At 36.0% G+C, this 21,300-nt stretch overlaps 3 protein-coding genes across 3 annotated transcripts in view; 2 read left to right on the top strand and 1 right to left on the bottom strand.

Annotated features, from left to right (window-relative positions):
* Window positions 1-1,178: 1,178 nt before the first annotated feature.
* Window positions 1,179-11,014, top strand: LOC113113783 (translation factor Guf1, mitochondrial-like). Its single transcript, XM_026280265.1, has 17 exons — window positions 1,179-1,373; window positions 1,565-1,676; window positions 1,781-1,929; window positions 2,011-2,091; window positions 2,650-2,727; window positions 3,226-3,309; window positions 3,416-3,480; window positions 4,612-4,815; window positions 5,980-6,119; window positions 6,224-6,347; window positions 6,447-6,579; window positions 6,937-7,080; window positions 7,833-7,966; window positions 8,241-8,342; window positions 8,544-8,663; window positions 9,437-9,473; window positions 9,558-11,014. Exons 1-17 carry the CDS (start codon window positions 1,179-1,181, stop codon window positions 9,684-9,686), a joined length of 2,031 nt encoding a protein of 676 aa, XP_026136050.1. The 3' UTR covers window positions 9,687-11,014.
* On the bottom strand, window positions 10,424-15,956 carry LOC113113784 (glucosamine-6-phosphate isomerase 2). Its single transcript, XM_026280266.1, has 7 exons — window positions 15,827-15,956; window positions 15,346-15,508; window positions 15,096-15,197; window positions 14,528-14,710; window positions 13,671-13,855; window positions 12,640-12,814; window positions 10,424-11,582 (listed from the first exon to the last, which is right to left on the bottom strand). Exons 2-7 carry the CDS (start codon window positions 15,467-15,469, stop codon window positions 11,518-11,520), a joined length of 834 nt encoding a protein of 277 aa, XP_026136051.1. The 5' UTR covers window positions 15,470-15,508; window positions 15,827-15,956; the 3' UTR covers window positions 10,424-11,517.
* Window positions 15,957-18,276: 2,320 nt separating this feature from the next.
* The window catches only part of LOC113113785 (uncharacterized), a 36,582-nt gene continuing 33,558 nt past the window's right edge, over window positions 18,277-21,300 (top strand). The window contains exon 1 of the mRNA XM_026280267.1: window positions 18,277-18,509. The gene's annotated coding sequence lies outside the window, so the exon portion shown is untranslated. The remainder of the gene's footprint in view (window positions 18,510-21,300) is intronic.

The raw sequence follows: 21,300 nt of genomic DNA on the forward strand, positions 1-21,300 counted from the left end.
ATGCATGCTTCTTACTTCATACATACATTAAACACTCCATGATTAATTCACACACGCATGTAAACACTCCAAAGTGCAATTTCACATTACTACGCTCACAGCTGCAAACACTTTTCGAAGATAACATGAGTAGTGTTCTATAAATATCCTTTATAACAGAATCTGAGCATGTCATAAAATAGCGTTGGTCTACTTTGATGTTGAGAAACTGACAAGTGCAGACTCAAAGCCACAGAAAGGCCTGACAGTGATAAACATCGACCAGTGGCCATCAGCCATCAGAACCAGAAAAACATCTCTCATTTGATTTCTTACTGAAGCAATATTCAGAGGGACCTACTCACTATGAGTGGGCTGTTATGTTGCCATGGTAATGATTTTCCTCCCACTTATTCCAGCTGCATAATACATTGTGTTTACGGTGACACCTTGTGGGCAACAAGAGCAACTACACTTAATGAACATTTTAGATAGATAGATAGATAGATAGATAGATAGATAGATAGATAGATAGATAGATAGATAGATAGATAGATAGATAGATAGATAGATAGATAGATTTATACCGTGTGAGTACATTTAATATGGTATCTAATCAAAATCTATTCTATTCCATTTTATTCTATTCTAATCTATTGTAATGGAATTCAAGTTTTATCAATCAGAAAATTGTAAGTACTTGTTTGAGCTTTCTTCCACAAATCAAATCAAATAAAACTGAATCCAATTTTATTTCATGAAGTAGTGAGAGAATTTTGGAATGACATCAGAAGAGCTAATTTATTATTTTTACGTTTTAGTATAGACCTATTAAAAATACACAATCAAACAACCTTTTATTTTGGGTAGGCTATTTAAAAAAGGTTCCTGGAACATTTGAGTGTAGCTTTTAGTATAAATTGCACTGGCAGTGAACTACATTTCCCATAATTCCAAGTTCTTGCTCCGACGATAACGCTTGATGACGTTTCAGCCAACATGGCGGCTCACAGTAGCTGTCACACTGGAGAACACAGCCTAGTGAAGACTTGACTGTTTCTAAACACTGAGTATATGCTTTCATTGAGGATATTAATCCTCAAATCTTTTTTTCCGAGGGGAGGATATGTTCGATATACAGTTTGAAGCCACAGTAATCTTTCTTTTTTCAGTAATAACATGTTAGTGAGCTGATAGAGATGATGTCTGTATTTAGATCCCACGGGCTTTTTCTGTCCTTTATCAAACGCGTTCCTGATATTAAAATCTGCCGCGTTAGACACAGATCTCAGGGCTGCATGAGCACATGTACAGTGATCAGACACAGATGGATGAAAGGCTCCTGTTGGAACATCGGTCCTGTCAGAGAAGTCAGCTCTAATGCATCTGAGAAGGTCAGTTCTATTGCTTTGACTTGTTTTTGCTGTAAGCAAAATACTATATAACCTATATATTAGCCTAATGTGATTTTACAATAGTGACTACAGCAGTTATTCATTCTCTGATTTTTATAGATAATGATGATTATAATAGTTGATGTGCTTGTTGTAGCTGGATACTGAATCTGAGTCCTTTGCTTTTTCAGGAGAGTCTCGACATGTCAAAGTTTCCAGTGGAGAGGATTCGAAATTTCAGCATTATTGCTCATATTGATCATGGCAAGAGCACTCTAGCTGACAGACTTCTGGAGATCACCGGTGATTTTCTATTTCTCTTTCCTGTGGATTATGTGAGTTTTAAAAAATTGTTGCTCGTAATCTCTTTATTTCGTTGTTTTTGTTATGTTTTTTTGTATGAGCAGGTGCCATTGCAAAGACAGCGAGTAACAAGCAGGTGCTGGATAAACTGCAGGTGGAGAGAGAACGAGGAATCACTGTTAAAGCTCAGACTGCGTCTCTCTTTTACCAGCGTGATGGACAGACATATCTGCTCAATCTCATCGACACACCTGTGAGGATAATAACATTACTGTTAGTCTACTAATGTCTATTTTTTACTATAATTTGAGAGATTGTATTATTTTATATTTAGGGCCATGTTGACTTCAGCTATGAAGTTAAACGTTCCATATCTGCTTGCCAAGGAGTTCTGCTCATTGTAGATGCAAATCAGGTGAATCGTTTCATAAATGACACATTCTGCTTATTAAATGAGTATTAACAGAGTTAAAGGGTCTTTCGTTTTTATTCTAAACCTGCTACCGTTTGTTTTTATGCACATACCAATGTTATTTTTTTGTATTATTTATATACTAATATAGTATTTATTAATATTTTACATGTTTTTAATATATGTTCAGTTTTTATTTTATTTTAGCTTAAGTTTTAGTTATTTTGGCATGTTTTTTTTCTTTTTTATTAATTTTTGCAAGTGTTCGAAGCTGTTTCTATATATATATTTTATTTTATTTTATTTATATATATCATTTTAGTAATTTTCATGCTCTCTCACCTTAAAGTTGTGCTTATTTTATTTCAGTTTCTGTCACCATTGTGACACTTCTAATTTTTAAGTTTATTGTTTAAGTTTACATTAGCTTTTTCAATAAAGAAAATAATTTATAAAAGAACATTACAGCATAAATACTCTATCATTACCAAAAACTTTAGACTTTCATAATTGCATTAAAAGAACAATAACCAATTGCAAGTTTGTTTCTATAATTCAAAGGGAATTCAAGCGCAAACAGTTGCCAATTTCTACCTGGCATTTGAGGCTCAACTCACAATCATCCCTGTGATAAACAAGGTAGATATTACAGACTGAATTTATGATCTTTCCTTTAAATGCAGTGAATTTTATATATGCAAGTTAAAACATGTTTCATCCCAGTGCTTTAAATAAATTATAGAAACGTCTTTATATCCAACTCAAGTTAAGCACAGAGGCAGGACACTGCAGAAGATTTAGGAAAACCTTTTTTTTTTTTATACCTGAATTGTTTTGATCTTGTGATCAGTCCAAATACAACTGTGTGGACCTTTATTAATTGGCTTTCATCTAAATGCTTTATTACAGTTCTCTAGTATGTTTTGAGCTTGTTGCATAACTTATTATGCTATGTTATTACATTCAACTTGATACATCATTACATTTGATCTAGGAATGATTCAATTGTCATTTTAATAGTCACTGATTGTTTTATTTATTTTCAGACTGACATTTTAACTGTTGCTCATCTGAATTGTCAACATTTGGCATTTTAATGTGTGTGTGTGTGTGTGTGTGTGTGTGTTTAATTGACAGATTGATTTGAAAAACGCTGATCCAGAGCGAGTTGAGAAACAGATTGAAAAGGTTTTTGATATTCCCAAGGAAGAGTGTATCAGGGTGAGCTGTATTTAAACATGTTTTTTGTTTGTTTGTTTGTTTGTTTGTTTTATACAGATGTTATGCCAGTTATATTTTTACCTTGGCTTGTGATTGTTTTCTGTAGATCTCTGCAAAATTGGGCACAAACGTGGACCAAGTTCTCCAAGAAGTGGTGCAAAGGATTCCTCCGTGAGTATTATAAGCTGATTCCCTTTTCTCCACAAGAGGTCACTGTGAGAGTGTAAGAGCAGCACATACTGTGTGGGTGTGCTTTGATTGATTGTATTTGACCATGTTTGCATTCATAAGATTCATTGTATCAGACAAAAGGAGGCCAGTGATCCCCAAAGCCCAGATTGCATCTTTCTAAAGAGGATTATGAATCATACGTTACAGTTCACACAATAGAGAGACATGCAGAAAATATTTCGAATCAACTGATGTGTGATGTCAGGAAGAACAGAAGGCTCTATGAGACAGATGTTATCAGAGCAAGAACAGTATTAGTTACTGCATCTCACAAAACCTGTCAAGAATTCACTACAAAAGACAAAAACAAACTTTTTGTTATATATTTGTTAAATTATATATTTGAAGTAATGGAGCCTGTTTTTGTAATATAAAATTGCATTGTGAAATTAATTGCAAAACAGTAAACAGTAATGCGTTAAATACATTTATATTTTGGGTCAGTCAATTGACAAGTCTAATGCTCCGTAATATTGTGAAATATTATTACAATTTATTATAACTTTTCTATGTAAACGTATAGTGCAATTTATTCCTGTGATGCAAAACATGTTTTCCTGCATCTCTACTCTACTCCAGTCTTTATTCACATGATCCTTCAGAAATCATTCTGATTTACTGCTCAAGAAACATTTCTTCTTATTATTAACATTGCAAACAGTTGAGCTGCTTAACATTTTTGTGGCAACTTAATTATCGTTTGAATTGAAATAATATTTGCTACTGTACTGATAAAATTACATTACATGTGAATATTTACAAACTAACTCTGCGCATGAAGATGGGAATGAATCAGGAAGTTTATTTTTGGTAAATCAACATCACCACGTGTCATCATGTGTTTTTCCAATAAACCCGCTCGTCTACATTCTTCATCATCTCACATTTCCTCCATAATGTGTTTTTTATAGCTTCTTTCATAACTTCTTCCTTTTACATACATTGTTGGCAGTGTACATGAGGGACAGTTTTCAAATGTATAAAGTGGTTTTCATTCTTTAAAAGTCTCATGAGAAATGAGTTTGTTTAAACATATTTCTGTACATCATCAGTTTTTCCTCTCTGTTTCAGTCCGACAGCGAGAGTGGAAGATTCATTTAAAGCCCTTGTCTTTGACTCCACTTTCGACCATTACAGAGGAGTAGTGGCCAACATCGCTCTGTTTGGTGGACGTGTGTCCAGAGGAGACAAGATAGTCTCTGCCCACCTGGGGAAGTCATATGAGGTCAATGAGCTGGGCCTTCTGAGACCCGACGAACACCCAACAGAAACACTGTGAGAATCTCATATACACTGTAGGCACAAACAGACCTCACAACTCGTCACGAGAAAACAAAACACAGATACATAAATCAGTTCAATACTAAAACGTTTTTGTATGAACAGACCCATTTCAAAGGCACCACAGTAATCTTAAGAAAAGAGTTTTCAGCCTTCACAACCCAGAGACTCCAGTGTAAAGATGTATTTCTTTATTATAAGTAACCTTCCAGTTGTGTTTTTGCATTTTTTAATAGAATTGTCTACATTTAATGAAATACAATGTTATAATTATTTGATGGTTATTTTGGTTGGATACAATTAATGTAAGAAAATTGTTCCTATTCCAAAACTCTGAAATTGCACTGGAATTAAAATTTTAAACCTAAAAATGATTTCATGATTTTAAAACAGATCAATGAATATTATAAATAACATCTAAAAACAAGAATTAAAAGTTAAAAAAAAGAAAAAAACGATTCATAGGTTCCTGATTAAGTCTTGTTTTCAAATTTAAGAACGTTGTTTTTAGGGGTCCAAAACTCTTAGATTGCACTGAAACTTTGGATTTAAAATGTAATATTAAAGGGGTGAATCAAGGTTTTTTTTTTTTTTTTCTAGGCTTGATTGTGTTTATGGGATGCAGTCTAATGCTTCGTAAAAAAAAAAATTCATATAATTTATCTTTATTCCACACTGCTCTGTCCATTCTCCTTAAATGCACTGATCATTTCCTGCTTTTATGAAGCCCCTCCCTCATAAATATGCAATGAGCTCGGAGTGGTTAGCTGGTCCAGTGTGTTGTGATTGGCTAAACCGCCTCCAGTGCAGTCTAAACGTCCCGCCCCTCAGCTCAGTGGCATGTGCTCCGGTTGTATTGTAAACAATGACATCGTCAATATTGCTTATCAATTTGAGTCTGATAGAGACCCAGAGAATATTAATAAACTAATTTAAGAGGATTTTAATGTGCACCCCTAGTTTTATCTTCCTCTTCTCTAAAGCAGCGCAACATGACCTTGCCCCTTTGTTGCATGTTCCCAGGTGAACTTTCATCTTCATAGCTTTGCAGATATTGTTTATGCTCAAACAGCAACATTACACACTAACTGTTTCAGACAGTCTCAGTTCCACTAATTTAACATTTGACCTTTTGCATTTTCACATTTTTGCTCTCAGGTATGCAGGGCAGGTGGGTTACGTGATCGCAGGGATGAAAGAAGTGAAGGAGGCTCAGATTGGAGACACACTTTACCTCCAAAAACAGCCTGTGGAGCCGCTGCCAGGGTTCAAACCGGCTAAAGCCATGGTCTTTGCAGGTGTGTTCCTAAAACCGTCCTGATGTTTGTGCTAAACTGTGTAAACCAAAGTTTAAGGGGTAGGTTTACAGTGCTGAAAATCTCAAATTGTGTGACACTTTCAGGCATGTATCCCATGGACCAGTCAGAATACACAGCCCTGCGCAGCGCCGTGGAGAAACTGACGCTAAACGACTCAAGTGTGACGGTTCAAAGGGACAGCAGTTTAGCTCTGGGAGCTGGATGGAGGTAAACACACACACACTGTTGTTTTAAGGTTAGTCGCCGAGTCGAGCTTGTATTCTGTCACTTTTTAAATATTTAAAAAGGTTAATTTCTTTGTCTCAGGCTGGGATTTCTGGGCTTGCTGCATATGGAGGTGTTTAACCAGCGTTTAGAGCAGGAGTACAATGCATCTGTCATAGTAACAGCTCCGACTGTACCCTACAAGGCTGTGCTAGCATCTGCCAAACTCATAAAGGTAGGACTCGTTGACAAAATGTGCTAAAAACCAACCAGAACACCTTAGCAACTATATAGCTACATGGTACTGTATATACTATATACCATAAAAACTGCATAGAAACATGCTAAAAACACCTTAGGAACTGATTAGCAACATGCTGGTATATCTTAGAAATTGCATAAGAATGTGTTAAAAACTACCCGGAATACCTTAAAAACAATATAGCAACGCATTGATTTGCACATGCACATTTTTCTTCAGTCTTGTTAACTGTGTGCAGATGGTATGTAGAGATTTATATGAATGAACATGAATGAATGGATGAATGAATGAATGAACAGCAGTTAGCGATAAGCAGTTTTTGATTTGTAGGAACACGGTGAAGAAGTGATCACCATCATCAATCCTGCTCAGTTCCCTGATAAGTCACAGGTCGTGGAGTATCTGGAACCCATGGTGATGGGAACCATCATCGCTCCGGACGACTTCACTGGGAAGATCATGACCCTGTGTCAGGTGGGATTAGATCAATCACCTTTCACATTGACTGCAGTTTAGTTTAGTTTAGTTTACTCAATATAAGTAAAAACTGAACAAAAGTAATCTTGGTTTCTCCTAAGTCGAAGAAAAAGACCAAAGTGACAACATCAGCGACAAATACTTGGGAGCCGTTTACACGACAATGGCGTTTTGGGGACTTTAAACACATATTTTGAAAACGGGTTTCAAAGTGTATGTTTTTGAAAACGGCACCATTATTGTTTCCGTGTTAACAACCAAAACAGGAATCTTTGAAGACGATGACGATTTTAAAAGCAAGCACGAACAAACATACACAACAATGGCGGAGTACATAGTACTTTTTGTTGCTGCTCAAGAGTTTGCTAACGCTTCTTTAGCAAAGTGTGGATTTACTTCACCAATATTACAACCAACAGTGGAGACGCATCATATACATATAATAATATAATCATAAACATATAATCGTCACTTCCCCACAGGTGCTGTTTACTAAAAAGGTGACATCGCCAACTACTGGCATGGCAAACGTAATACAGCGTTTTCAGCCGTTTTCGCAGATATGTTTAAACTTGAATCGTTTTGAGTAACGCTGTTTTGTATACGTGAAACTTTTTAAAAGGGCAAGGGAAAAGCTTTTCCGTTTTTGACTACATCCTTGTTCCTTGTTACATCCCAATTTCTGTGAATGCATATTTTGAGTCTTGCATTTGTAGTGACCCACAATGCAATTCTCTGCCTTTTTGAAGAGCCGCAGGGCCGTTCAGAAGAATATGTTCTACATCGATGACCATCGGGTGATGATGAAGTATACTTTCCCTCTAAATGAAATTGTAATGGACTTTTACGACCAGCTGAAATCCATGTCATCAGGATACGCCAGGTGAGCTCGTTGTGAAAGAATGAATTAGTGCTTATATTAGTAATAAGTCTTGCTTTTATATAGCACATTTCAAAAACTCAACTCTAGGTCACTTTACAAATACACAATACATAATCCATGCAGTACTAACAATACACTGGCAAAACAAATAAGTGTGAGATGTGTTAGGAAACACTAGAAAAAGACTGTAAATAAGTGAGGTATCATTTGTGTTTTGATATTTGGATATGTCACTTTGAGTTTCTGGATGAGCTTGTTTTCCTGTTGTCCATAGCTTTGATTACGAGGATGCTGGTTATGAGGCCGCTGATCTGATTAAAATGGACTTCCTCCTCAATGGGCGGCCAGTGGAAGAACTCGCCACTATCGTTCATAAGCAAGTCTTGATCTTTCATGATACAGTTACAGTTTTTCTTATATTTCAAGAGGTGTTTAGAAGTTCTTTGATAATTTAAAGGCAATTAAATACCCAAATCCCTTTAAAATGCGAATATGGCTATAAAGATATGATTTTCCGTGTTTGCGATGTGATTGCTAAAAAAAAATGACACAAGCTCTGATTCGTCCTTGTGTTCAGAGACAAAGCGTACAGTGCAGGTAAAGCCATATGTGAGAGACTGAAGGAGTCCATCCCCAGACAGATGTTTGAGATTGCAGTGCAAGCAGCCATCGGCAGCAAGATCATCGCTCGAGAAACGTAAGTGTGGACGTGGATAATAACTTCAAACATAAAGTAATATTTGAAAATTTGCTTAAAATGATGTCACCCTCAGGCCATGCAAGATGTATATGAGTTTGTTTCTTCATCAGAACAGATTTGGAGAAATACATTTCCTACTCACCAATGGATCCATTGCAGTGAATGGGTGCCGTCAGAATGAGAGGCCAAACAGCTGCTAAAAACATCACAATAACAGCAGTAATTAACATCTTGTTAAGCTTTGTATTTGTAAAAAAAAAAAACATCTAAGATATAAGTCCAAAATACTGCTTTCTCTAGTGAAAAAGCTACCTTGTCTGAATCAGGAGAGAAATCTGCAAAGATCAAGCACTTTTTATAAGCATAAACCGTTCTAAACAAAAATGTTGGTAGATTTTGAGTAACTTTTTTCACTGGAGGACACGTGATTATGAACTATGCTCTTCTTTATTTTGATAAGAAGAGATGGTTTAAAAGTGGATTTAACACATTAATAATGGATTTCTTACAAATATGCATTCTTCAAAAGAAGATAAATGATGGACTGTGGTTGTGTTGATTATTGTGATATTATTTATCAGCTGTTTGGACTCTCAATCGACGGCACCCATTCACTGCAGAGTGTCCATCGGTTAGCAAGTCATGTAATGCTAAATTTCTTCAAATCTGTTTTGATGAAGAAACAAAAATCTACATTATGAATGGCCTGAGGGTCCATTTTTGCATAAACTTCTCCTTTAATATTCCTAATCTTTGTTTCTCTCTTTTAGAATAAAAGCATATCGAAAGAATGTTCTCGCAAAATGTGTGAGTACCTCTTCTCATACTGAAAAATGTTTCTTCTACCTTTTTAATTAGCTGCTGATTCTTGGTCACATCTGTCTTTCCTAGTACGGTGGTGACATTACACGAAAAATGAAGCTGCTAAAGAAGCAGGCTGAGGGAAAGAAGAAAATGCGCCGCATTGGCAACATCGACGTCCCAAAAGACGCTTTCATCAACGTTCTTAAACGGAAGTAGTTCCCTCAGGAACATTATCATAACAGACATCAAAGCCTGGGGTTGATTTGTGAAGGGGAACATGCCAATGTACAGTATGATGATTGATTTAGAATTGCTATTAAATTTCATATAACTAAGTGATGTTGTTCTGGGAACTTAAAGCAGGTTTGATGAATTCATCTTCATCATGCTGAAACAACATCGCCGTTCTCTCAGGAGCGGATTTAGAGACTGCAAGCTAAGGGTTTTCATTGGAAACGTTTAGACTGAGTGGATGCAGAAGTATTTGGCAGCGCTGTTTTCCTTTGAACACATTTATTTCATTTCCATCACGCTGCAGTGGACGTAAGGCTGGAAGCAGTCTGGGACATTTTCTGAAACATTTTTGAGTGTTTGCAACTATAAGCAGAAATCGGGCGATTCTGACAAGACTATTGCATGTCAATGTCTTATTTCAACCCATAATTAAAAACAAGGTTTTTTACTGTGCATATAGATAACTAACCCTGTTTTTATACTGTTGAAATTAAGCACACCACCTTTCCAACTGCTGGCTTTTCAGAAAGTAAAAGAAGAAGAGTTTGAATAATAACGCTAATTTGGTGCTGCACAAGTTTTGTTCAAAGCACAGCTAGCTAGCTGGCTCAGGGGCCGTGATGTTTGTCAGCAATCACCATTAATCAAATGATTGAGATGGCCAGTCGATCAAATAAATGCGGGCTTTACAGTTCACAGAAGCCAAGTGACAAGTGTTATTTTGAAACACCAAAATCTCAACACAGATTTATTCAGAAAGCAATGAAACAAAACTGTGTTCTATAATACAAGTGAAATGTCCAGACTTGTGTTTTATCCTCTAGTTTTCAGAAATGAAACAGCCTGTATATCACAAAGAACAGTAACAAAAGAGAATACATGGGTACTACACATCATGTGTGAAATTAGTTAACTTGAAAAACATTCACACACTTCTCTACTCAGATGTGCCAATACAAGTCTTTTCGATATATGAATAAGCAAATTGGAAATACACTTTTCCAGAATTTCCCACTGGTTTTACATGCTGCAAGTAACCTGGATTCATTCAAAGGCAAGAAAATGTCAACTGAAATTGTATAAAATTACATGTGCTTAGTAGGAAATTCTGATCACAGATCAGCTTCCTGTTAACTTGTGTTTATCAGCATATAAGACACTCCAAATGATTGGGTATCATAACCCCCGGAGGGTTCATATGTATAGGAAGAGATCCTAAATTTGGAGAGTTTAGGGAAAACTATTTACGTAACATCTAAACAAAAACACCCCCCCCCCACAAAAAAAAAAAACACTTTCAATTTGCCTTGTAGTAAAAAATCCACATTCAAGTCAACTTTAAGTAGCTGTGGGTTAAAGTGTGCTAATAAAAAACTGCCCATCAGTGGAAACAGTATTTCCAGATTAAACTACAGTACAGAAGAACTGATATATTCACTTACTCAGAATGGGTTGTAACAGATGTTTTCTTTCATTAATGTTGTGAAGGAGTGTGATAGTGTTATCTAAAACAGCAAACATCAGCTGAAAGGGTTAAAGTAAGAGTGTTGCTTAGTATAATTTCCCTAAAACATTATCTTTTCTTGTTAATACTGGATGTAAGGTAGTTTGAAAGTGAATTATAAAGGCTAATACAGAGATTAAGTAGGAGTGTGTGAACATGGCACCATAGGAAAGCAGAGTTGTTTGTACAACATCTACCAGTTACACTTTATGACCATTCAGAACTGCTGTGGTCCCTGAGACCAGTTTCCACTCATTCACACTTGATTAGATTTTGAGGCCGTCTTTCCAGACGTCCCGTCTGGCGCGTTCAGTCAATGTAGTCCTTGACGCTGAGCATCGGCTCAACTAGCTGATTGTGGACGTGCATCAGCCCTGCAAGACAGAAGATCCATCAGTATGTTTAGGAAATCCAGCCCAGCCAAAAATATTAAACCCCCAGGAGAGACCAAAGCCCTTAAGACCGGACAGATCGTGTTTCTGAGAAAAGCGCTTGTGATGGACATTCCAGACGGGTTTAGATCTTGAACCTGCCGTCTTTACACAGATATTGACCTTGAGACGGGCCAAGCACTAAAACCAAGATGAGATCATGAAAAACGATGAAAAGCAAACACACAGCTGCTCTACTGGGTTCCTCAGAGGGAATAGGGATGGCTAAAATTGTGTGGTTGCTAAGATTTTTTTATTGTTTTTAAAAGATATCTCTTATTTTCTGCAAGGCTACATTTATTTGATGAAAAACACAGTTAAAGCAGCAATATTGTCAAATATTTTTACAATTTAAAATAAATGTTTTCTATTTGAATATATTTTAAAACGCAATTTATTTCTGTGATACACAACTGAATTTTTAATATCATTTCTTCAGTCTTCAGTGTCACACGGTCATTAAGAATTAATTCTAATATGCTGATTTGCGTGTTTTTTTTATTATTATCATCAATGTTGAAAAAAAACTGCTGATGTTCAAGATTTTTTGATAAACCAATTGTTCAAAGGAAGAGCATGATATAAAACAAATGTGTAACATGGTAAATATTAACGCATCCTTGCTGAATACAAATATTAATATATATATATATATATATATATATATATATATATATATATATATATATATATATATTTTTTTTTTTTTTTTTTTTTTTACAACAAATTTTGAACAATAGCTTGCATATGAAACCTGAGGCCATGAGAATGTAAAACATTTCATGAAGGAACAACAGTAAACGTCAATCAAATTCACACAGAATTTTCAAACATGAATGAACATGTTTCTTACCTTTTTAACGCTTGTTTTAATAAGTAACTATTTAGTCAATTTACCAGTTTTTTGTTCTTCAAAGAATCTGCTTCCACCGAAGAGCAACTTTCTGTCTACGTGAGTCAAAGATTTGCCCATCGGGCAGCAGAGAGCTCAGTCACGTACCTTTGAAATACTTCACAGTTTTGACCCTGAGTTCCAGTGTCGCATCTTCATCGCAAATAAAAATGGTTCGTGGATGCTGTTGGAAGGCAGATACCGTCCACATGTGGTTCACACCTTCCTCGATGGCTTTATACAGGGCAAAGGCCTTATGCGCCCCGGTGATCAGAATCATGACCTGCAGATCCAGGACAAAAAGGCAGCATTGTCTTAAAATGACCACATTCAGAATGGTAGAGACACATGTTGTTCTGAAGGCAAACATGTGTCAGAAAACTAGTTTAACTTTAGAGTAAGACACCAATGTCTATGTCTAATTAAAAAAATCCTAAAACAAAAGAAACTGCATTGCTTCATTACTGTAATAATCATTTAATTAAGTGATTTTTTTGCAGTCTACAATGCGACTTGAAGAGGTTTTAGGAGATGCACGCTGTCTGATATAATAATCTGATGAAGATGATGATAATCAGGTGACCCGAAGGACTTTTTACCCAGCATCCTGTCTGTTAAAGTATTCAGGTATGTTTATGTACTTGTTTGCAATTCTAGCACAATCAGTCTCACATTGAGACACAGACTCCTATTCAATTCAGTGCTGTAACAAAGAGAACATTTGTTACTATATAAAAGATAATTATATTTATCAATTGCAGATGACAAATGCTCCAAACAAAAATGTGTCTGACTGGGACAAAAGGAAGACACTAATATCAGGATGCTTTTGAAATAAAGGATGCTTTTGAAATAAAGGACAAAAGATGTTGTGTCCATTATACATTCAGATTCATGACTTACATTTTAAAGTATTATGACTTTATATTGATGTTGTAAGTAAAATGTTTGCATTGTGATGTTAAATTGATGCCAAACACATTCCCATTTTATTCACTGAAAATAGAATTTCTTTCTTTTTAAGGTGCTTTAAACTATGCAGCTGATCACTTCGTTTTCTTTTCTGAGCTTTATATGCCAGGTTTGTCTTTTTCAGCTGAATGATCTCCTCCTTAGTTTCCTGTATTCTTTATATTTACCTCTCTGGCGTCCATCACTGTTCCTACTCCAACAGTGAGAGTCATGGTGGGCACTTTGGAAAGATCGTTCCCAAAGAAACGAGCATTGGCTACTATGGTGTCTTTGGCCAGGGTCTTCACTCTGGTCCTGGACACAAGACTGGAGCCGGGCTCATTAAAGGCAATGTGCCCATCCGGACCAATGCCTAAAAAAAACATGGAGAAAGATTAATAACAGATGAATGGATGAAAATATGCAATGATTCTGAATATAATAGTAGTTGGGTATGAAAGTAAGTACGGCAAATGAGTGAAAAAGGGCATTAGTTGAAATGTGCAATCTACTGTGTATGTTTTCGTCATGTAACTAACAGTCTAAAGCCTATATCATTTAAACCAGATTTGTTATTGTCAACTAAAACCATAAAAAAAATGATTATATTAATTGAAATAAATCTGCAATCAAATAAAACATAAATATTAGATTAAAAAAAAAAAATTAAAGCCAAATAAAAATGTTGTTTACATTTATAAAAAAAAAGACTAAGTAAAGCAAAGATAAAAATATTAAAATAAATGCTAATTCGATATAAATCATATATAAATAATACTACAATGAAACTGAAACAAATTCTACCAATTATTGCTACAGCAAGCTTAAGAATCAATTCGGTGGCCAACAAACAGACCTTTGATTTTGGAGTTGAATGTGCAATCACCATACAAGCATTACTAAGAAAAAGCATTTGTTATTGCAGCAGTTTAACAGTTTTGTGAGTGCAGATTAAGATATGCATCACAAAGCACTGTTTCTGGTGTCTCTCGCTTTATCTGTGTCTGAAATACCAATTTATTGGGATCGGATTTATTGAATGCACCTCCCACAAACAGCTCAATTCCACCAGCAGCAGTGATCTGCTGCTCAAAGGCTTCACACTCGGCCTGCAGGTCGCTGGCGTTGCCGTCCAGTATATGAGTGTGCTGGGGCTCGATGTCGATGTGCTTAAAGAAGTTATTCCACATGTAGGAGTGATAGCTCTCGGGATGATCCCTGGGCAGACCTGAAGAGGAAGACAAATTTAGAAAGAAATTATGATGCTGCTTTTAATTATTACATTATTTTCTAACATTGCATTCAATTAATGAGAATCATCACTGAGAATAATGGAAATTACAAAAAAGTAAACCAACTAGATTCATTACGATGAGAGTTTGATGGAAAACATGCTTTTTTAGCATGTTTTGAAAATGTCAGTGCAACTATAATGTTTATTAAATGTTTTCTGAACTAGACTAGAAAGGAATGAGGATGAAGGGCTATTTATGCGTTATCCATGCGTCGATTTGCTGCATCGGCAGCTCTAGTTCTGCAGTGTTTTGAGATAGTTTGTGGAGATCTTGTGTACTCAGCACTTTTGTGAGAAGCGATCTGTGCAGTTCACTCACCCACATACTCATCCATGTTAAAGGTCTTCACGTATTTGAAGGACAGGTCTCCATTCTTGTGGTATTCGATCAGCTTTCTATAGCAGCCGAGGGGTGTGCTACCTGCAAATAATCAAATTACATAAAAATCATAATTTTCCTGATATACTGAATTTACAGATTGTGATAAATTTCTGAGAGAAATAGGATATTCGACAAGAAAGATCCTGGGTTTTATACATTGGGAAATGTTTGGTAACTTTTAGTTCACCTGTTGGGAGTCCTAAAGTGAAGTAGCGGTCAGCGGTGGGTTTGAACTGGATGATCCGGTTGCGAATGTACTTTGCAGCCCATTCGCTGGCCAGATCATAGTCGTCCAGAATCACAAGTCTCATGACTTCTCACAGATAACAGGTCACTGCAACCTTAAGACTCTAGAAATAAAGACAGATCAATACTGGATTGACCAACACTGACCAATTCTAATGACCGAGCAAAGCCCGTTCCATTGAGGGGCAAAACAACCAAGATGCACATTTGCTTTAATAAATATGATCGAATAACATCGACAGTGTATAATCATCATGGCAAATATATAACGTTAATCATAAAACTTCATATGTTTGCTTTTGAACTTATATTAATGTCATCATATCCTCTAGCTTTATTTACAACCAGTTGCGTTTTTAAGTGTCTTTGCTTGTCGAATAATGGTTATGGATATATGATGGGTAATAAAATCTTTTACTTACAGTGATAGAGCGCAGGATCTCAGCCGCGTCCGGGTGAATGGAATGGATACAAGTTTTCTTCGAAAACACTGATCATGTGATCGAGTTCCGGTCATGTGCGCTTGACGACACACTTCCGGGTTGTAGCACCTGCCCATATATGGAGACCGACTAGGCTTTTCTTTAATATGAAATAAGCAATGTACAGTATGAAAGAAATTATAATAAGCATTTTGGATATCGTTTAAATTTGAAAATATATGAATTAAGAAACATTAGTGTTTCGTATCGTACTGACGCTGTTGTTTATTTAAATGTATGTTTCATTGGTATGACAAACTGTACAATTTTAGGTAAAATAATAACAATAGTGCAAACATCTATCTATCTATCTATCTATCTATCTATCTATCTATCTATCTATCTATCTATCTATCTATCTATCTATCTATATTTTATATTTTTGTCGAATTTTCCCTACGGTCGTTTAATTTGCTTCTTTTCTACCATGCCTGACCTTGCAGGAGGACCCCACGGAGACAGACGGCTGAGAGAGAGAAGAACAGAAGGCGTGGAGGATTGAGGGATGATAGCGTGCAGAAGTCTGATTCATTCTGGCGAATCGGTTCGTTCGGACATTTCGTTTCAAAAATGGTTCCGTCGATTCGTTTGAGACCACACTGTGAAATGTTTAAAGAAACAGCGGCGGGACGTTTTTGTTTTCTTTTCTTTTTTATCTCTCTCTCTTCGTCTTTATGTGTGATTAAGTAAATATGCATTTATGTTGTTTTGACAGAGTTGTTTTACATACAGTTATATATATATATATGGACAATGACTTTCTCATATTTTCGGCTCTGTCCGCCACTACAATCCAGATGAAATTGTAGTGCTGACTTTTAGCTTTAATTTAAAGGGTTGAACAAAAACATAACATAAAATGCTTAGGAATTTCAACCATTTTTATACACAGTGCCCCCATTTTTTAGGGGCTTGAATGTAATTGGACAAATAAATATAATCATAAATAAAATGTTCATTTTTATTATTTTGTTGCGAATCCTTTGCAGGCAATAACTGCCTTACTAACTGCCTTAAATGTGGAACGCATGGACATCAAAGACTGGGTTTGCTCTTTTGTGATGTTTTGCCAGGCCTGAACTGCAGCTGACTTCAAGTTGTTGTTTGTTTGTGGGTCTTTCTGCCTTTTGTCTTCAGCGGCTGAAATGCTCAATCAGGTTGAGATCTGAAGATTGACTTTGCTGCATTTGACTGAATCTGGGCAGAGAGTATATCCCTGTGCACTTCAGAATTCATCTGGCTGCTTCTGTCTTCTGTCACTTCAACACCAGTAAACCAGTTCCACTGGAAGCCATGCATGCTCATGCCATCACACTGCTCCACCATGTTTCACAGATGATGCTGAATGCTTTAAGACATGACCTGTTCAAAGCCTTCTCCATAGTTTTTTCTTATTGTCATTCTGGTACAAGCTGATCTTTCAGCCGCCCAAAGAATGCTTCTGTGGTATGGGTTTTTTATATGTTTTTAGAAGTCTATTCAGGCCTTGTTTGCACCTTGTGGTGAACCCTCTGTATTTGCTCTCATGAATCTTCTCTTGATTGTAGACTCTGACAGTGACACGTCTACCTCCTGGAGTGTGTTCTTCTCTTGGCTGGATGTTGGGAAAGGGTTTTTCTTTACCATGAAGAGGTTTCTCCGATCATCCACCACTGTTGTCCTTTGTGAATGTCCAGGCCTTTTTCTGTTGCTGAAATCACCAGTGAATACTTTTTTTTTCTGAATGTTGGCTTCTAAACTGTTTATTTGACCACTCCTAGTTCCTGCTATCTCTCTGACAGATCAAAGTGTGCAATTTTTTTTACTCAATTTATTGTATTTAAAGTGTAATGTGTATGATATATAATAATTATTATTATTATTTATTTTATTTTTTGCTAATTGATTAAGCTACCATTTGTATAACCATAGTTTACTACAAATACCATAATTTGTGGTTACCATGGTTCAACTACAGCAAGGTTTTTTCATTTATAATAAAACCATGGTTAATTTTCGTAATGTTATCTGTTTACATTTTTCGGATTTGTTTGGTTGTCTGCATCTCTGTATATACATATTGGACACTATTAGGTTCATGCAATTTTCTTCGTTGGTGGATCCTGAAATTAAAAAGTAAAATAAATCAAATAAATAAATCGGCATATTAATTTACTTGAAAGTGCTGTTAGTTTCTTTGTGTAATTCAGTTCGATTGCAAATTATGTAATTTATTAATTAATTTTTCTATATTTCTTATTAAATATGGCTAAATATCACAAATTGTGAAATGTTCTCTTATAACAGTTGCGATTTACAAACGCGTTGCGAATCGGTTCAACTGAATCAAAATAAAGAACCATTTCAAAACAGCGATTCCTTCGCGAATCGGACCTCGCTGGAAAGGGATGAGGGAGGGGTGGAGTCAGTGGCCGAAGAGAGGCTCTCTGCGTTCAGATGGAGGATTAAGCTGGTCCCTACCCTGACAGCATCCAGCACCGATACACAGCCCAAACATCATCCTACACCTGTGTCCCGTCTGTATCTACCGGGTCCTGCTCCCTTCATCCCGTGCTGGCTCTCCATCGCCGGACCGCACCGGTCCACAGCCCCGGACCGGACCGGTGTCCTTTCAAACCACGAGGTGGGTGCAGCTGTCTCTGTTGTTCTTCTGCTTGTTCATTCACTGGACATGTGTTTGTGGAGCATGTTTAAAGGGTCAAGGGTTGTTACTTTTAGGGTTTGGATTCATTTCTTTTGTGCGCTCACTGCTGTTCGGACGGACGGAGAGCGAGATTCAAATCGGATTAAGATTAAACAGGGGAACCGATAGAAGATTCAACATTTGTTCTACGCTTTCTACATTACCACACATGACGACTTATTTCTCAAATAAATGGCATGAAATGGATTTGAAAAAGAAAAAAATCTGTTTAACACATTGAATCGAGAAAATACAAGCCAGTCTGAGAGGAGCATTGTGGGTTTCGCGTCGGACGTGAAAAATATTTATTAATTTTTCAAAACAATAATTGAATCTGCTTTTAAGTCTGATTGTCATACTAGTCTAATCATGATTGCTTAACGCAGATTAGGGGTTGTGTGTATGGGAGTGCGTTGTAGTGATTCGTAAAAGAATCATTCGTTTGAATCGGTTCCTTGTAATGAATTGGTCTGAAGCGAATCTAATTATCCGATATGGTGGTTTTAATGAATTATGACTATATTATGTAAAAGCCACAAGACACCAAATTAGTGTTTCCTTGTTTGTATGTCAGATTTTAGGCGAACTATGGCTATATTACAAAATAGCTGTCACATTTGTATTTTTAACGATCAGACTTGAGCTTGAATAAACAGCACGTTGCTTATTGAGATAAACGTTAAAAAAGCAAGCAGCTCTGTTACGCTTAATATAAAATTATGTTAAATCCTGTCACTGAATCGTTTTCAATGAACGAATAGTCAGACAGAATCGATTCGCGTTAATGACTCGGACAAGCGCTCATGTCTTTACTATTGTTCAGTGAGCGCAGGTTATTTTGGAGACGCGCTCTTGACGCGGCGCTGCTCTTGCACGCACTGTGGCTTTTGCGTTGCGTCTGGACTATATTTGTCTCAGACTGCACATATGTTGTGGAAATAAACTAAGATTTTCTGTGGAGTTGTAAATCTCGTAGACCATGTGATTATGTCTTCCAGTGGCAGAGGGAGCACTGCTGTTTCTGAATGAGTGAGGTGTGGCATAGGCACCCTCTTCTCTTTCTCTCCCTCGCCTTCTCTGGTTTTTGAGCGCTTGGGAACACCGTATACACCGCGCTAGATTTTATGCTCTATTCCTGTAATATAGCTTTATTTTGCATGCATTTACATGGGGAGTGCATTGTAATTATGTACTCACGCGACCATGTGCGCGCGCACGCCACAGCCAAATGTACTAGACAGAGGATTATGCATTGTGTCAGGAGGAAGTGTAGAGAATAAGGAACATGATTATTTAGTGTAGGAAGTGTAGAGAATAAGGAACATGATTATTTAGTGGTGTGTGTGTGTGATGTACATGCTGAATCTAGAGACAAAACTTTAACTTTAACATACATATTTGTTTTATTATAATTTTATTTTAAGATTGATATCTACTAACAGCTTTCTTATAAAACAAAGTGTTGGGACACAACTGTGAATCTTTTTTTAAATAGGTATATTTTATTATTAATGTGAACTTACATTATATTTAACATGAAGTATTGAGTCATGGTTCGTGGATAAATTAGGGGTGAAAGATACTGGCATTATTTAAATCCATTTACTTTATCTATTTAAAATTACTAAATCAAATAGGTTTGATTTTAAGAATAAATCAAATGAAACTGTACATTTATCTAAAAAACAATGCTATTTTTCATGGTTAGTAAAGTATAATTCAACAATATAACACAATGGCAGTATTGCAATCTTTGATTTGAAGTAAAAAAAAACAGATATTTGAAAATCAACGACAAAAAGACAAAAGAAAAATACATTTTGAAGTAATCAAAAAAATAATATACTACATAAAACTGTATCATTTGGCAATTAAACATGATTTAAAAAAAAGTTGAAATACAGTGACTTGTGGCATCTAGAGAAGGAAATGCCACTGTTTATCTTAAAAAGCAGGTTTCATAGCAGGTTTGTTTTAAAGTTTCACATGTAATGTCATGCAAATTAAATTGCCATTTTTGCTCCCTGAACCATGACTGCTGTTTTCTATTACGGGATATTGTTTCACATTTCAAGAATTAGCATGTGTGTGTGTTTACCTGTTTGGGTTGGAGAAGTTTTCTGCTAGGTGTGTGTGTGTGTGTGTGTGTGTGTCTACGTATTCTCAACAATTTGCGTGGCTTAAGGCTCAGCTGATGACTTGGTGATGAATGGAGAACATATGATGTAGTTCCAGTGCAGAGAAACGGCCTGCTGTACTTACACATCAGGAAATACAGGAAGCTCCTGTGACCCAAATTCACTCTTACTTCATGACACACACACACACACACACACACACACACAAACATGCACAGGTTTTTCTACCTATTATTCACCTCTTTCATGGTCTCTGGCCTTCTCTTATCAACATAATTGGATCATTTGTGTCTAAATGAACATCTAATCTGAACCACTTTTTGTGAAGTACTTACAGTGAGAGTTTGTTTTTAAAGGTTAATAGCCATTTGTGGTGTTTTAGTATCATGTTATTATATTTGTATATTATTTATATTTGTCATATGTATTAATATTGTTAATATATTGAATTTGTTTTGTTGTTGTCTTTTTATTATTATTATCATTTTTAGTTTTTTTTCTTTATATATATATATATATAAAAGCTTTAGTTGTAATTATTTTAGTACGTCAAGTGAACTAAATAAAATGTTGTTTTGAAGTTTCTACCTTAA

This window comes from Carassius auratus, chromosome 14 (genome assembly GCF_003368295.1).
Source record: "Carassius auratus strain Wakin chromosome 14, ASM336829v1, whole genome shotgun sequence".
Lineage (NCBI taxonomy): Eukaryota > Metazoa > Chordata > Actinopteri > Cypriniformes > Cyprinidae > Carassius > Carassius auratus.

Bases quoted from the DNA above. Each gene is read 5' to 3' on its own strand.
- LOC113113783 (XM_026280265.1), top strand. From the start codon at position 1,179: ATGATGTCTGTATTTAGATCCCACGGGCTTTTTCTGTCCTTTATCAAA. The intron at 1,374-1,564 runs GTCAGTTCTATT...TTGCTTTTTCAG, and splicing joins GCTCTAATGCATCTGAGAAG to GAGAGTCTCGACATGTCAAA. The intron at 4,816-5,979 runs GTGAGAATCTCA...TTTTGCTCTCAG, and splicing joins GAACACCCAACAGAAACACT to GTATGCAGGGCAGGTGGGTT.
- LOC113113784 (XM_026280266.1), bottom strand. From the start codon at position 15,469: ATGAGACTTGTGATTCTGGACGACTATGATCTGGCCAGCGAATGGGCT. The intron at 13,856-14,527 runs GTGCATTCAATA...TGTTTTTTTTAG, and splicing joins AATTGAGCTGTTTGTGGGAG to GCATTGGTCCGGATGGGCAC. The intron at 11,583-12,639 runs GTACGTGACTGA...TCTGTCTTGCAG, and splicing joins AACTGTGAAGTATTTCAAAG to GGCTGATGCACGTCCACAAT.